The 16,226-nt window shown below is 38.0% G+C and overlaps 1 protein-coding gene across 1 annotated transcript in view; it reads right to left on the bottom strand.

Moving 5' to 3' along the window:
• Positions 1-15,909, bottom strand: part of LOC103803584 (GDNF family receptor alpha-1-like) — a 35,391-nt gene extending 19,482 nt beyond the window's left edge. The window contains exons 1-4 of the mRNA XM_009076151.1: positions 15,767-15,909; positions 15,237-15,346; positions 9,325-9,459; positions 5,598-5,776 (exon numbers count right to left, since the gene is read on the bottom strand). Coding sequence (XP_009074399.1) covers positions 5,598-5,776; positions 9,325-9,459; positions 15,237-15,346; positions 15,767-15,909 — 567 coding nt within the window. The remainder of the gene's footprint in view (positions 1-5,597; positions 5,777-9,324; positions 9,460-15,236; positions 15,347-15,766) is intronic.
• Positions 15,910-16,226: the final 317 nt, after the last annotated feature.

Below are 16,226 nucleotides of genomic sequence, written 5' to 3'. Positions count from 1 at the left end.
GGATTTCAAAAAGCTTGAAAACAATCTATCTTGTGTGGTCCTGAAATTCTTTGGCAAAGATGGTGAAGAAGCCAAGCACAGCCTTGCTCCAACTGGGAGCAGCCTACACCATTGTATCATTAATACATATGTATGTATATGTTCACTGCAAATCAGCCTTTTGGCCTTGAGATCTACTGTTTGCATAGTAATACATATGGACTGCCAACCAGTTTCCTGCCGAAGAACACCAGGATTTCCATACAGACTGAAAATCTCAACATGTCCCTCACTCATGGTCCCATCACTTCCTCTGGATCTGTCAGACAAGTGGAAGAGTCATGCAGAAAATGAATACAGTCTCGGGAAATTGCATATATCCACACTTTGTGACAACTCATACCTGCATGGTGCTGAAGAAAACACGGATTGACTTCACTGAAATCAGTGTCAATGAAATCAGTGGACAAAGCAGTCTCTGTTGTAGCAAACCAGAATTTCCTTTAGTGCTCCCCAAATGAGAAATGTAAGATTAAAGATGAAACTTTCAAGTTATCCCTGTCTGACAGATTTTAATCTGAACACTCCAAGTGCTCGAGACTTTTTTAGGTCCAAGAGAATTGCCACTAAAGCAAATTAAAGATGTTGCTTTTTCAGAAGAAAAGCTGCCAATAGGTGTTCTCTAAATCACTTGTACCAGCAGACTGACCCTATTATGTCAGCTAATCCTGGAAATACAGGAGGGGAATTGAAATCTTTTCATACAAAGCACTTAGTCAATTTTGTTTGTTCCTCTGTTTGTTTTGTTCTGGCACAACATTGGCATTTTATATTCCTGTCCATCTTTTGCATCGGACTGTAACTTTCTGCGTAGCTGCAATGCCCAGAGGAAGAGGTCCAAACATGACTTCTCTAAGGGACAAAGCAGCCAAGGCATTTGAAAGGACAGTGCTTGTTTATCACAAAATGAGAGATTACAGCTGTATGAAGGGATGAGGAAAGAGGGTGCCAGGCATATAGGCAAGTTAATACTGGTGCTCAGGGGACAAAACAAGTTCCCTTTGTCTCTATTCCAGGGCATCATCTCAGCAGTTGTACTATCCCCTCATCTACAGCACACCTACGTGCTGCCCATCTTTCCTGCTTATGTCCACTCACCACCCAATTACCAATCCATGAAGATCCAGACCTGCTGTGTCTTGATCCTCAGAATGCTACACTGAAGCTTTTAACCCTCTCCAAACACCTACACAATTCTTTGTAATAATAATTATATTTTGCACATGGGAAGCTACATTAAATAATTACAGACAGTACTTAAACCACCAGATTAGCAGACCCTTGCACAATGCTGAAGATCTGCAACAGACAGATCTTCAAGTGAAAAGCACATTTTCAGTCTGAGTCATGTTTAAGTCCTGTTCTCCTCAGGGAACTGTGAGCCCTCTTTCTCTCCTGTTTTTGTCCTAAGACTCACCATAATAGACTTTTTTTAAAATCCCAAGTATTATGTGAATTTATGGGAGAACAACTTGCAATATGACCCACATGTGTTAGAAACACTCACTAATCTTACATGCAAATAGAACAAATTGACATATTTAAGCATTTAGATTTCTCTTTTCCTTTGTTCCCCACAAAATGTTTGAGATTTTTTATTTCTACCTCATAGTTTTCAAATTTGGCTACTGAGAGTACAACAACATTTACATACTGGGCTCAACTGAAAGTACTTGCCCTCAGTCCACAGGTACATGTCTCTCAATTACAAGTGTCCATTGCTTACGTTCTTCAAAAACACAAAACCAACCCTTAAATTCTCTTTGAATGCTGAACTAATATTAACTAGAGCAAGACATTTATAATAAACATGGGGAAAAAGTACAGCACTAGCTAGCAAGTTGACAGACTGTGATGCATAAATTTCCTTAAATGTCCTTAACCATCTTGACTTCTATAATTTTTGTCTTGTGCAAAATATCCTCTAAAATGTCACAGAAAACTCAGTATGAAAGTCTTAGGTTTTAATTTATCTCTGTGATGACCCAGGAACAATTGGTCTAATCTAGTCTAATCTATCACTTGAGGTTCATTTCATGATCATCTTTCAGGTCCATGCATCTCTCCTAAATGCAGAAGCAGCAGTTTTCTTGAAGAATACATGGTGTGAGTACACATCCAAACTCATTCTTTTGTCCCTTTCAAATAATCCAATATGATGGTTCAGGCAGTGGGGGTAGAACATGAGACTGAAAGACCATAACTATTTTTTGACTGGCATACCAAATGCAAGTTATGACTGAAAATGAAGCATCAACATATATGTCAGTTAAATAGAAAACATTAGAGTGAAGCTACCAGAAAATAAGATACGGTTGGCAATTACTTAATAAAACAGGCCTGTATAAGGAACACACTGTTGGCATTCATCTTCCCTTTTGTTTACACTATTTTATGCATTATTTTTATGTGGTGCTCAGGATCCTCTGCAAGATGTCATGCACTTCAAATATACTTGAATGTAGTGTTTTGTATAAAACCAGCTACTATTTACTCTCTGTGTATAGCAAAGTTTGTTAGAAGTCAGGTCTGTAAAACACTTTACAGAATGCTTGACAAAATTAAGCTTCTTCCTGGCAAAGATGGATTGCAGATTTAATTTAGGGACAGAAAAAGAAAGAATATTACACAATCCATGCAGTGGTAAACATAAAGAAAATATCAGAAATAAACATTTTGCTGTATCAATTTGAAATAAGAAAATACCCTATGAAAACTGCAAATTCTCGTAGCAATGGTAAGCTGGAATAAAGAACTTCTAAACAGAACCACTGAAACAAACATTATTTAGAAGTCCAAATCTTGAACAGATATTTGAAATAAAAATTGAGTACAGGTAAACAAAGAGTATCCCATATTTTCTTTAAGCATTCACAATCCTTCTGACAGCCAGGTCTGCACGTATGCTGGAGAACATGACACAGTGACAAAACCATTAGTGCACTCCTGATTTTCATACAACCACTTTGAACAAGTCAGAAAGAGATGTATCAAAAATTGCTCAGTCAGTGACAGTCTTGGCAAATTAGGTTAGTGCCCTGTATTTTACAACCCCAGGAGGTTAGTATTTGTTCATTTCTATGGCATATTATACTAATCAATCACTTCCTGCTCTTTATTCCTTCACTGTATTTTAAAATCCACTAACTAGTATATGCAGCCTCATAGCATCTCAATGATCATTTCCTTATCCCCTCTCTGCCATTGTCATTTTCTGCTGAGACTAATGCTTTTAATATGACTTTTCACAGTGTTTAGGCTATACTGCCTTCTTGAAAACTTTCAGCTGAACTGCTAAGCATATTAAAAAGCCTTTCAGATTGCTTTTGGTCGCACAAGTTCATGTTTTCAAATACTACAAAGACATATTTTTCATGGGAGGAGAGCCTTGGAATGAATACCCTTCTCCAAGTGCAGTATGAATCGCTCCAGTTCTTTTGTATAATTTGCATTAAGGTTTAAGTTCCACGTGTGAAGTGGCACCATACTGTCCAAGAAAACACAGGTTTCTTTTTTAAAAAGTGCATGCTTGTTTTGGTTCTATTTGCAATCAATTTTTTGCAAAAGGTATTAAAATAGTAGAGCTTTGTTCTGGGTGTTTCAGTTCTGACAGAAGGAAGTAGTGAGCACCAGAATGTTGTACTTCACAGGATAAAACTGCTTGATTCCCATAACTTCAGTGACCTTTTAGTGCAGACTTATCTATAGGTTCTACAAAACAGCAGAGGTCATTTATTTAAAGGAACCTATTTTCCCTGCAGACCTTTACTTCTTGTGTCAAGTCTATCAGAGGTACACTTGAAGTCACAGCACAGGTTTAAACCAGTACTGATAAACTCATGTGAGATGTGACTTCAAAACACCAGAGCAACAGGAGGAAGCACAGGGAAGTATTGAATTCATTTTCAAAACACAGAAACATCTATTCAGCCTTAAGAAACATTTGCAAATTGAAGTGAATCCAATGGGATTTGTGATCACTTGCCATTTCTTCAGTTCTTTATTTATTATGTGTACTCTGGTAGCATCTGGAGGCTTTACTCTATAGGGGACTGTACAAACACTGAAGGAAAATGTGATCTCTCCCATGAAACAACTTTTTAATATAACATGAAGTGAGGCACTAATATCCCACCAAGATCTTGCTCTAAATGCAAGACATTCCAAGTTTCAGGTTTAAAAGGTTATGTTTCTTTCAGCATATTCTATTTAGTCAAATGACTATTGCATATAGCAGTATATGCCTACAGGTCTCTCCCTCATCAATAACTTACAAAGTTTAAATAAAAATGAATGCACAGATTGGAGAAATTGAATTAAAATGGAAGGACCTATACTCAGCACCATCTACCATTAACTCCTTGTACTTTGTGACTGTGTATGCCTCAGATGTTGATTCATACACAATTTGCCAATGCAAAATAAATGAAGAAACTATAAAAGGCTGAAGATGAGAGTACTGCAGGAAAAATTAAGAAGAAAAACACATTTCTGAGGAAGAAAAATTTTTCATTTTAGTGAATGTGGAAACTTTGATACAGTTTAATATGAAGAAGACAAAATCAATTTTTTACAGAGAACTGAAAAATCAATGCTACAAGTGTGGAAAAGTCTGGAAATCAAAAAAAAAAAAGTATCTTAATACCAGATGAGACCTTAAAACTTGGACACTTCCATTTGTGTCACATAGCAATTTTCCTTCTGTAAAGACAAAAATAAACAGGACAAGCTGATCTATCCCTGACCTAATTTTGCATTTAAACCACCAGAGATTTTTATAGCCCAGGATTCTAATCTGGCCTAGGGATGTTTTCAGCTCACATTTCCTGCTACCTCTTTCCTGCCTTGATTTTGCTGTTGTCTCCTGCCCAAGTTCTTCAAACTTTCTATGAGCTGCATATACTGTCTTCAGCAAGTGATGAGCCTCTTTAAATCCACAGATTTAAATCCAAGTCCTTAAAACTAATAATGCACCCTGTATAGCCTAATTTAATCATCAAAGAAAATCACTACAGCCACTCGCCAAAATCACATCACAACCTTGACCATAGTTCAGGAGAGTACCTGATTCAAAAGAGATTCTATTTTTGTGCAGCTTCTTCACCATGTAGTTTGTACCACCACATGTACTCCAAAATCCAGATCTACTCACTGAAAAAACTCTGGAGTTTATTGCCAATAACATAAGAAAGAAGGCAGCAGGCCATGTTAGCTCATATTAAGGGTTCCCTCTGAATTTGGACTACTTAGGGGATTAATTTAATCTGACATATCCTGGCAGGGTTTGATGAGTGGCACATTCATATTCAAACCTGTGATAAGAAATTAAATGCTATTTCCTGTTTCTGAGCCAGTGAGGCAATAAAGTCCACTTCGAGATATGCATGTTTCTGGTTTAAAAGTGTCTGATATTTTACAATACAGGCAGCTTGTAACTGCAATATGGGAATAAACAGACATTCCACTTTAAGCAGGCATTACTTAGGCAGTGGAAGACTCCATAGATATCTATGAAAATATTTCATTTATGCACTGCAACAAGAATAAAACTCTCTTACCTGCAGGTTTGCACATGCTGGTGAATCATTGTGGGAGGGTATTTCATTGTTGGTGGTCTCTGAACCTGTGTTTTTAAGTCTGGAAGCTGTTGTAGTTGTGGCTGTAGTGGTCTGTACTGGTAAGATTGGCTGCCAGACATTCACATCAGTACCATTGCCAAAGGCCTGAATCGCATTTTCTGTAAAAATAAATTACAGGCAATTTTCAAGTTCTAAATAAAAAGCAAAAAGCAGAACTGAGTTGGGTTTTATTATAATTATTACATTGAAAAAGTGTATTTATAGAGACTCAATTTTATGGTGAAAAATGTGTCTTAATTTTGAACCTATCAGAAACACGAACTGGAAGTCTGGGGTCACATAATTATCTTGTGCAGCCTCTTCTTTGTAGTGTTTCCAGTAATACTTCACAGAAGCTCTAGGACTTACCATAATCATATTTGCTACCATCTAAAAGCCTCAAAAATTTAGTTTCAAGATTTAAAATACAGTTTGAATGTCATGTCCTAATTCAGGCAGGTCAGGTTTAAAAACAGACAACAGGCAAAATATTTATTTCTACAGCTTGTTGTTGTAAAACTAATATGCCTATAACTACAAAATAGTTTAACTAAGGCAATCTTTTCCTTACAGTTTTCAATCAAAATCTGCATAATTAGGTGAGGGAAACATGCTTAAACTAAAACTTCAGAATATAAAAGTTAAAAAGCTTATCACAGTTTCACGGGATTAAAGAGTGTGTTTATAGCAAGAGTAAATTGGTTGGGTTTTTTTATAAACAAATAGAAAAACAGTTTTTAATCAGGTCTTTGGGGATTCAACAAGGATTTAGGGATTTCTTATTTCAAATTCTTTGTACAAGAAATCAAACAATTTCACTGGGGACTAATATGTGGAAGTTATTAATACTTCTCAGTGGTTTTCCTTGCCTTATAAAATAATTTACATTTAATTTTCATCTGAAAAGGGTTTTCCTTGCCTTATAAAATAATTTATATTTAATTTTCATCTGAAAAAAATGTATTTTATTTTGATATTAGTTCTTAGAACTCCAACATGCAAAGAGAGGTACCAGAATCAGCTGAGTTAATGCAGACGAAGTGGGAAGAGTGACAAGTTAAGTTTTCTTGGGTTTCCCTGACTAAGGCAATATATAAAGCAATATTTGCCTATGATTTCCTAAATTGACAGTAACTCTTTGTTTCCACTATTGCAAGAAGGGCCACAGAAATACATGCAGACCTTCCAATTTTCTATGTAACAGGTGCAGTAACTCTTTGTTTCCACTATTGCAAAAAGGGTCACAGAAATACACGCAGACCTTCCAATTTTCTAAGTAACAGGTGCTCTTTACACTTAGTTTCCTTTAATTATTTCAGACAGACTCGATGATCCTCATGAGTCTCTTTCACCTTAAGATATTCTATGATTCTATGACAGAATCACAGAATGGTTTAGGTTGGAAGGTCCCTTTAAAGGACATCTAGTCCAACCCCACTGTAATGAGCAGGGATACCTTCCACTAGACCAGGCTACTCAGAGCCTGACCTTGAATGTTTTGAAATCAAAATGTCCACTCTAGTTTCAACTTAACATCTGTTGCAAAAGGCATTACAACTCCAGAGTGGAATTTCCAGGGAAGTGCAGAGGGAGGTGTAAGAAAGACCAGGATTTCAGGTGTGAATGTGGGACACAGCTCCTTATCCCTGTGCCACATCATGCACAGTATGAATATGACCCTTGCTCTCCTGCTTTCTGAGTCCTCTAATCCACAGGGTACAGCCTCAGCTATTCCACTCTGCATAAATAACAAAATGAATTTTGAATAATAATTTAAGTTAGCTTTCTGACATTACTGTAAATTCCCCAAATAACCAGCTTATTTTCCATTTTGAAGGAATATTTTAGCAAAACAGACAAGCAAGAAATTTCTAGTTTCTTCTCCCATTGTGGAAAAGCAATTTTTATTTTGTCTAGAAGAAGTGGGAAGAATTTTAATGACACTTTCTCCAGGCAGTGGAAGGCCCAAGAATGACAGCAAAAATTCAAAAAGACCCAAACAACCACACACAAAAACCCCAGAACAAATAAACAAACAAAAACTCCAAAACAAAACCAACTAAAAAATCTTTCCCCGTTCTCCATAAAAGAATAAACTTCATATTAAACCAGAAACATCTTTAATTTCTTTATGAAGAAGACATCTCTTGCTGCTAGGAAGGCTATAATTTGTCTCACAGTAACCTCTAATGTCTTTGATTTGTCTTCATTAATGCTTTTGCACCAACAGCAAAAGAAAGAACAAGGAATTGCTCTGTCTTTATGTTCTAAAAGGAACCTGCAACACTTTAGAAATGAATACATTCACAAATGGATAAAATCTGAGGTATTACAATATAATATAAATGGCAACTCCATTAGGCTTGTAGGTGGTCTGATGGTATAGTGTTAAATTTTACCCCATCATAGTTTATACTCTTTTTTCTTTTGTTAAATGAACTTAAGTAATTGATTCATTCTTCCAAACCTTAACAAATAGTGTATCATATAGCAACTCAGGTTTTTGTATGCAAAGTTCCCCATGTCTTCACTACAATGCTGCCTCTTGAGAAGCTACCAATGGAGATTTTCAGACTCTATACTAAAATACAGACTGAACTCTGTATTAGCATTAGCTCAGGTCGGTAGGGCTGGATAGGACAGTCTGGATCATTGAGTTCATTCACTGTTTTGGAAAAAAAACCAACCATGTTGCTCCTTTGCATAAGCTGACGAAATATGACTTTTAAAAACGCTAAGAAATTTTACCCTCAAAACTCCTGCTGGAAGACGATTTCTTAAGTCTAGTCTAAGGTTAAAAATTTCCAATTTTGACCCTAAATATGTATGGCAAATATCTCCCTTTTTGATCTAATGCCAACATTGTCCTTTAGGTGAAGTAATCCTTTTCTCTCCCTGGGTTTGCCCCTCTAATGCAATTTCAGAGGACAATCACATATCCTTTCAACTTCTGTTTTGCTAGACTAGGGAAGCCAAGCTCTTTTGGTCTCCTCATTTATCTGAAATTAAAACTCTGATGCACACTCCACATCATCCAATTATGCTGCTCCAGGCAGACAGGAAATTTGAAAAGAGAACCTGCCAAAATCGACTCCACTGAGCCACTCTGAAATTTATAATAGTCCCTAATTTGGAAGTGAGTCTGATGGAAAGAAAAATCAATAATTTAACAAAATCTTTTCAATAGTTACCATCCACACTTGTGTTAGAACCAGGCATCTGAGATCAAATATCCTAAAAAACCTGAAGTTGGCTATAAATTGCAAGCACAATCCAATTTATACTTACCTACAGCAAATTCTTCATATCATAAACTACATGTCATTTTTTATATGAAGTTCTTAAATTATACAGAAACCCCTCAGGTGTTGCAATTTCTTGGTGAAGATGCTGCCTGACTCTTAGGGTCCAAATATGATCTGTGATGTAAACATACTTCAATATGATACAACTTTGTTGTATCTTCATTTTTCCAAGAGTTTCTTATGTTTCCAGTCTTGGCCATAAACCGCAATATCAGGCATTCATTTAATTTTTACACCTACAGCAGAATTATACTTACAAACTGCAAAGCGATGGCCTTGATGTATCTTAACACACTCAAACAATAAAGAAATTTCAGAAAACATCCTAAAATACATTAAAAGGCATCTGATTTTGTACTCACTAAGGCATATGTTGTCCTGGAAGAAATTCAGAAATTTCAGGCATTCATCTATGTCATTACCACTGTTGCTGCAGTCACACCATGGGGCAACGCTGAGACTGTTTGAGTCTATGTAGTTTGGTGTCATCACAGTGCCTGTTAACAGAGTGAAGAGGAGTACTGTGAGCAACCTTTGTATCGAGAGATTCATAGAATCACAGAATCATAGAATTAAAGGGTTGGAATGGACCTTACAGATCATCTAGTCCTAATCTCCCCTGCCCTGGGCAGGGACACCTCCTCACTAGATTAGGTTGCTCAAGTTTGGCCTTGAACACCACCAGGGTTGGGGCAGCTACCACATCCCTGGGCAATCTGTGCCAGTGTCTCACCACTCTTCGAGTAAAAAACTTTTTTCTAATATCTAACCTAAACTTTCCCTCCCTCAATTTGAACCCATTGCCCCCTGCCCTATCATTGCACTTCCTAGCAAAGAATCCCTCTCCAGCTCCCTTGCAGGCCCCCCCTTCCATCCTAAAAAGGCAGCAAACAGCACTTGCTAAGCCATGTATTTGGGGCTGGATTCACACTGCAGACCCCGGGCAGGGCTCCAACCTCCACGCTTAACAGTTCCTGGCTCCCTTCACCCTTTGATACCCAGCTCTGTGCCACACTTCAAACCCCTAGTTGTTTGAATGCAGCCACTTTAGAGACTGTAACATGATTCACACATTTAAGACCCATGTCTTTCCTCCAAAAAGGATTCCCAAGGAGACCTGCATCAGCAGAACTGGCAGGTAGAAAACCATGGCAGAAGGGAGGGATGGGTTGGAGGAAGCTGAGTACCTCTTTAAAGGGCTTTGCTGACAAATCAAACACACGCGGACCTGTGTCCTTAGAGCTGCACTCTAAAAATCTGACTTTTCTTCCTCACTTGTGTTTTTTCTCGTTTTAATTCCAGCTGCAAATAAATGGCTGAAACTAGGTATCCACACCTGTGCCTCCTCCTTGAGTCTACAGCCAGCCTGAAAACACATTTCCGAAATGCATGAGCAAGGGGACTGCTAGTCCTGCTGAGGGGAGCCCTAATACTTCTTCGAGGAGTGTTAACCCGAGGGTGCTCATTAGGGACTTGCCAACAGTGTGGGTTATGGTGAATGAATAGAGCAAAAACCAGCATGCATGAAAAGGTACAGCAAATTATTTGCAGGTAATAAATAACTATTAATCTTGCTGTCTCACTACTTCTTCAGTACAGTGATTATTTCCTAAACATTGTCAACAATTTCCAACCACAGGGTCATTCTAACTCTATTACAAATTCTTGGGTAAATATTCTCACATTTATATGTCAACTCAAGGCTACCAAGAATGAAATGAAACCAAAGGCAGCATTCTGTGTTGTAAAAGATGTATAGCAACTGTTCATCAGTCATCTGGATTGGGAAACTGTTACATGATCAGCACTTGCTCAAGCCAGTAGTCTCATTGAAGGCATCACCAAAGCAGGTCAGGTACTTCAGACTTCTCTAAGGATTGAGAAGTTTGAGCCTTTATTTTATTTGTCTGACCAAAAAGGAAAAATTAAATAAAAAGGGGAAGGTATCCCAGAATGCCAGGTATGCCAGCTGTTTCAGGGAACACGTTCCTCACTTGATAATCTACAATTCTAGGACAGGTTATATATCGTGAGAAAATGTGATCACATCTCCTCAAAAAATGACATCAAAGTAGTCATTAAGAAGATGGAATAGATGAAGGACAAATGTAGTGACCCAAACTGTACACTAGCAGAGAAAATTTGGTCCATAGGTCCAGGGTCTAATAGTCTGCAATAACCCATGGGAAAGGGCTATCAAACATCAAACTAAAAAAAAAGGACCATTAGAAACAACACAAATCACAGGATTATGTCAAATAGCCTTTCAGCCACCAGGCAGTGCTGGGAACTGAAAAAATCAGCATGCAAACTGCTTCATATATGATGTTGGGAGACAAAGGGGAGTAGCATCAGGGCTGGCCTGAGAAAGGCAGTAACCTATGTGAAAATGAATGAGTCCCATTACCAAACTCACAAAAGGCATTTTTGTTTTGTTTAGGGGATGCTCTTGAATTGGAATGCAACCCCACACCTTTGTCTACCTTCAGCTTTTAACAGACAGTTGCCCTAATAATTGCTCAAATTCTACATGAGATTAGCACATGAGTAAATAGCACAGTTCAACATTTATTAAATGGAGGTAGAGAATTTAGTAAAATATGCAAATATAATTTGCATCATTAATGAAAACTGGACAGTAGGTAAATAAGAAGAGGAATGCTGTTAAATTAAAATAAAACACATTCAAATGTCTGTCCCTTATCCATTTGATGGTACAGGACAGTATTTCAGCCGTGGTCTGAAAAGAAGTGACAAAAAACAGAAATCAAGAGGATTTTGCAAATGGAAAGAAAACAGTAGGCTAAAAAAAAATTCTAATTAACAAACACTTAGTGAAGGGTTAAAAAAGCAGAAAGGTATTGAGGAAATTAAAAAGGTCACTGAGGTAAGACCTTCTTATCATGAAGAGGTAATAAGGTAATTAAAATGGGTCAAGACAGGGGTTAAAAGTGTAACAGATACCAAGGTACAATTAGGGTTGATGAACACAGGAAAGACAGGACAAGGAAAGTGTGTACACAGCACACAAACTGTACATCCAGCAAAAACAGAGTGGCTGAAAGAGCAGCTAGTAGAAAATCAGTCTGTCATTTAAACCTGGGGGCAGATGTGAACCCAAGCGGATTATATGCTTGGTTTCCTGGGGTGGATTTTCTTTTTTGCCTGCAATGTGTGTGCCTTACCCTTCCCCCCCTCCCTGCTAGCTGGCATCTTGGAAATTCTGCTGAAGGACACTAACGGATCAGAGAAACCATGGTGGTTGGCAGTAAAATAGGACATGCTTGGTTTTCTGAGCTCCACGTGTCAAATAGTTCTGTGATGGTCTCACTAGTAAGCAGCCAGATCTTCATATTTTAGATAAAAGTAGAATTGACCACAGTCAAGGGGTTGCTCAAATTAGGGTCAATTAAGAATGAGGAGATGGATGGTGAGTCTTGGAGGAGGGACAAGTGGCTGAAATTTCTTTGGCCCAAAGCAAGCCCAGCTTATTCAAACAAACTCTGATGGAATTCCTGGGAATGTCAGAGAAATTAGATGGATTTTACTTGAGACAAGGGAAAATGTGTCAGAAAGTGAATGCTAAAGCAGATCTTGAAGTCAGCAGTTAGAGCAAAACTTAATTGATGTGGGAGTGCAGACAGGTCCAGATGGCTTAGCTAGGCTGTAACCAAAGCACTGACTCTCAGACATGGCTATCCACAATCTCCTTTTACATTGAACAACTTCTGTATTTTTCTGTTTATTTTTAAAAAAAAGTATTAATTTATTCATATTACTACAACAAGGAGCCTAAAGCAATGAATTAAGGTTTTCAAAATTCCTGTAAAATATATATATCTTTAAAATTACACACATAACACCCTGATGCAAGCCTTAAAGTACCTCTATAGACTGTTCTCCATTTCACTGATAAAACAGCTCACACAAAACTGTGCCTGACTCTACTTCCACTTAAGTCATTCATTTTAGGTGGGATTCCACTAATTTCAGTGAAGTTAACTCTGATGTACACCCCTGTAGAGGAAAAGTATATATATCTTTAAAATTACACACATAACACCCTGATGCAAGCCTTAAAGTACCTCTATAGACTGTTCTCCATTTCACTGATAAAACAGCTCACACAAAACTGTGCCTGACTCTACTTCCACTTAAGTCATTCATTTTAGGTGGGATTCCACTAATTTCAGTGAAGTTAACTCTGATGTACACCCCTGTAGAGGAAAAGAGATTCACAATTTCAGTGAAGTTAACTCTGATGTACATCCCTATATAGGAAAACAGATTCACATTCACTATACCTTCCATAAAGAATCCTCAATTTCCTGAATAAACTCTACGGACGTGCAGTTTTTGTTACATTCAATGAAATGACTAAATGAAATTATATTTTATTTTCATGAACAATACTTTATCTTAATTAAAAGGAGATCCTGAAGCTCTGATGAATGAATGGATCGATAACAGCTTCTTACCCACAGACTCTCTCTTCTTCCTGTCTTTTATATGTATTAAGCAGACATTTGAAAGATTATACTTCTGATTTCTATCTCAGGATTTTATAAATTTGATGTGCTTCACACAGTTTAGCCCATTTTATATCAGATTGATATCAGAAGCAGGAATTTACTGCTTCAGCACAAGAAACTTTTGTTTTGGTAATCTTGCTTTATCAGAATTACTAATAAGAAGTAAAAACTCCTGTAACACAAGTCAGTTCCTCTTTTGCATGTCTCTAGGGGCTAGCAGGAAGGAAGAAAAATGTATATTTTTCCCTTTGAAAACTAGATCTCCTTTTGATTTCCACTCCTTAGGGATCCACTCCATGATAGTGTTTTGCAGCATGGTCATCCACAGTAACACAAAAATACCTCACTACAGGAACTGGGTCATCTTTGGGGTTAAACTGAAAAATGAAACCAACAGAACTGCCAGCAAAATTCACTAGGTCCAGCAAGAACTTCTTGGCAGCTCTGACCCAGAAGTACCTATTAGTAACAGTTACTCCTTGCCAGCAGCCAGACTTCTTAATACCATTGACTAGATCAGATTTCAAGGCTATTCAATTCTCTGTTTCAGAGGCAAATGACATTCTGTCATAACTGTTCATATGTTATACCCTTTGCATACTATCTTAATCTCTTCAGTCATAGCAGCATATCCTTTGGAGCCATCACATCTTATTTAACCCATTGCCACATGGACTTACCTCACTTGTTAGCTGCTAGAGTAATAAGAATGATAACAATAAACCCCTGAAAAAAGCTTGTCATTTTCTCAGCAAACCCAACCTATTTTAGAAATATTCTGGTTTCAGTATTATCTCCAGAGACATTTATTTAACAGCAGGATCAGCTTCAGGGCCTCAGCTGGCACCTTCGTGCCCAACAGAAGGGGATAGAACTGCATCGCAGCAGGTGCAGGCTGCAAGCTTAAAAACATCTTATCTGGTGGCCTTTAAAATTTGTTTGTTTCAGAGTTTTGACATTCACTTATTGTTTATTACCCAACTATGATATTTCTACAACACGTTCACCTTCCTGAAATTAGCTCTCTCTTTCAGGAATCAAATACTACATGTGGCAGATGAAATCTGGCTTCCATAAAGGCACCTCTGTGCCTGTTGACAGCCAGGCAAGTGACAACAAACGAAAATAATTATGCTGAGGAGAGAGGAGGATTTCACAGGATATATTTGCTCTCAGTTCATCTCATTGACAGGCATCTCAGAAAACATTTAGAGTGGACAGAGGGGTATCATGGAAAGAATAGCAGCTGGAAGTGAAACAAGGCTGGATTCATCTATTGTTTCATACCCCAAATGTCCTGTAAAGTTTCCCAGAAGACCAGGAAGGTCTTTACCCAACCTTATGGTGAAAACTACAAAATCAACCAAGATGCAGTTTCACTTGTTCTTTTGAACTTCCTGCTCCTCACTCCTGTCCAAATTCAACCATCTTAACAAGCTTTATTTTTAAGCTTGAATTTATTTCAAATTCAGGCACTTTTCTCTTCTCATCTTCCATCCTTGAATTTATTTCAAATTCAGGCACTTTTCTTATCTTCCATCCTTAGTTTTCCTGCAATGTACGAATTTACCCCATGAATCCCTGTAAGGTAAAACAAGGTCAATACACATAGGTGGAGAATTTGGCCCAGTGTCATATTGTAAAATACTACATTCCAGTGCCTATTTCATGTAGGCCTTCAAAAAGTAGTTTGGATGTTTTTCTTGCACTGAGTAAGCCCCCACCCTTCCCTGCCTCCTTACCAATGAGCCCCGAGTAAGCGAGGAGGCAGTCAGCATAGTTCTCCTTCAGACAGCTACTAACAGACCGTGACTCAGGCTGGCAGTTTGTGAAGAAATCTGCAAGGCGAGATCTGCAACATGAAGAAAAATGCATATCTTAAAAATCAAGCCTGCAGGCATTCTTACCTTTTACACTCCCTTTATTTTTGGACAAGGCTTAATCTTCTTTAACTTAAATGCATATTGGACACATTTCAGCCAATGAGAGCCTCTTTCTAAGATGCATCTCTTTCCAGAATCTATTTTTGAAGTCAGAACAAAAAAGTGTAAGAAAACGGTAAAAAGGGACAGAACAAAAGAGAAATGCCTGCTCTTTACTAAAAGAAATGTTCTGCATTTTCATGCCAAGAAAAAAAGACAAAGAGTGATTTTATCATACGAGGAGTCATTTTGCCTGGATCTGAATATCTGGAGTCTGTTATTCTACAGATTTGGAACACAGTTTCTGCTGTTTTACTGATTACACAAAACTGCTCACAGAGCCCTCTCACTGCAAGACTTGAGGCAGGAGCTGTTCTGGTACTGCCCTGAGTTTCCCAAGAATGGGTTTGGAATTGGCCTGCAGGACCAGCTGGCTGAGCTGGGGTAGCAGGCAGAACCAGCTGGCATGGTCTCCACAGCCCCCCAGAGCCATGGTACTGAGAATCTATTTGTTCTTGTAAAATGTGCATTCATCCAAAGTCTAGAGTACTGAGCCCAGGGCAGAGAAGAAGGCAATGTGTGCTCTGCATCAAGTTTCTGATGCTGAATGGCTGTATTATCTTTACTTACCTCTGTCACCCCATGACCAAGAAGGGCAGAGCACTGCTTACTTACAAGAGGTGCTTTAAGGCTAGGAGTGAAGCTGTATTGTGATTAACAGATTACTGCTACATTGGAAAACAAAATAAAAGGACTAGCAGCCAGGATCTCTTAAAGGCTTTAAAGGTGACACAATGCTCCCATTCAGGT

The sequence above is a fragment of the Acanthisitta chloris genome, unplaced genomic scaffold, assembly GCF_000695815.1.
Source record: "Acanthisitta chloris isolate BGI_N310 unplaced genomic scaffold, ASM69581v1 scaffold10156, whole genome shotgun sequence".
In the NCBI taxonomy this organism is placed as follows: Eukaryota; Metazoa; Chordata; class Aves; order Passeriformes; family Acanthisittidae; genus Acanthisitta; species Acanthisitta chloris.
Note: the sequence above shows the minus strand (reverse complement) of the source record. Positions and strands in the feature narration are given on the sequence as shown.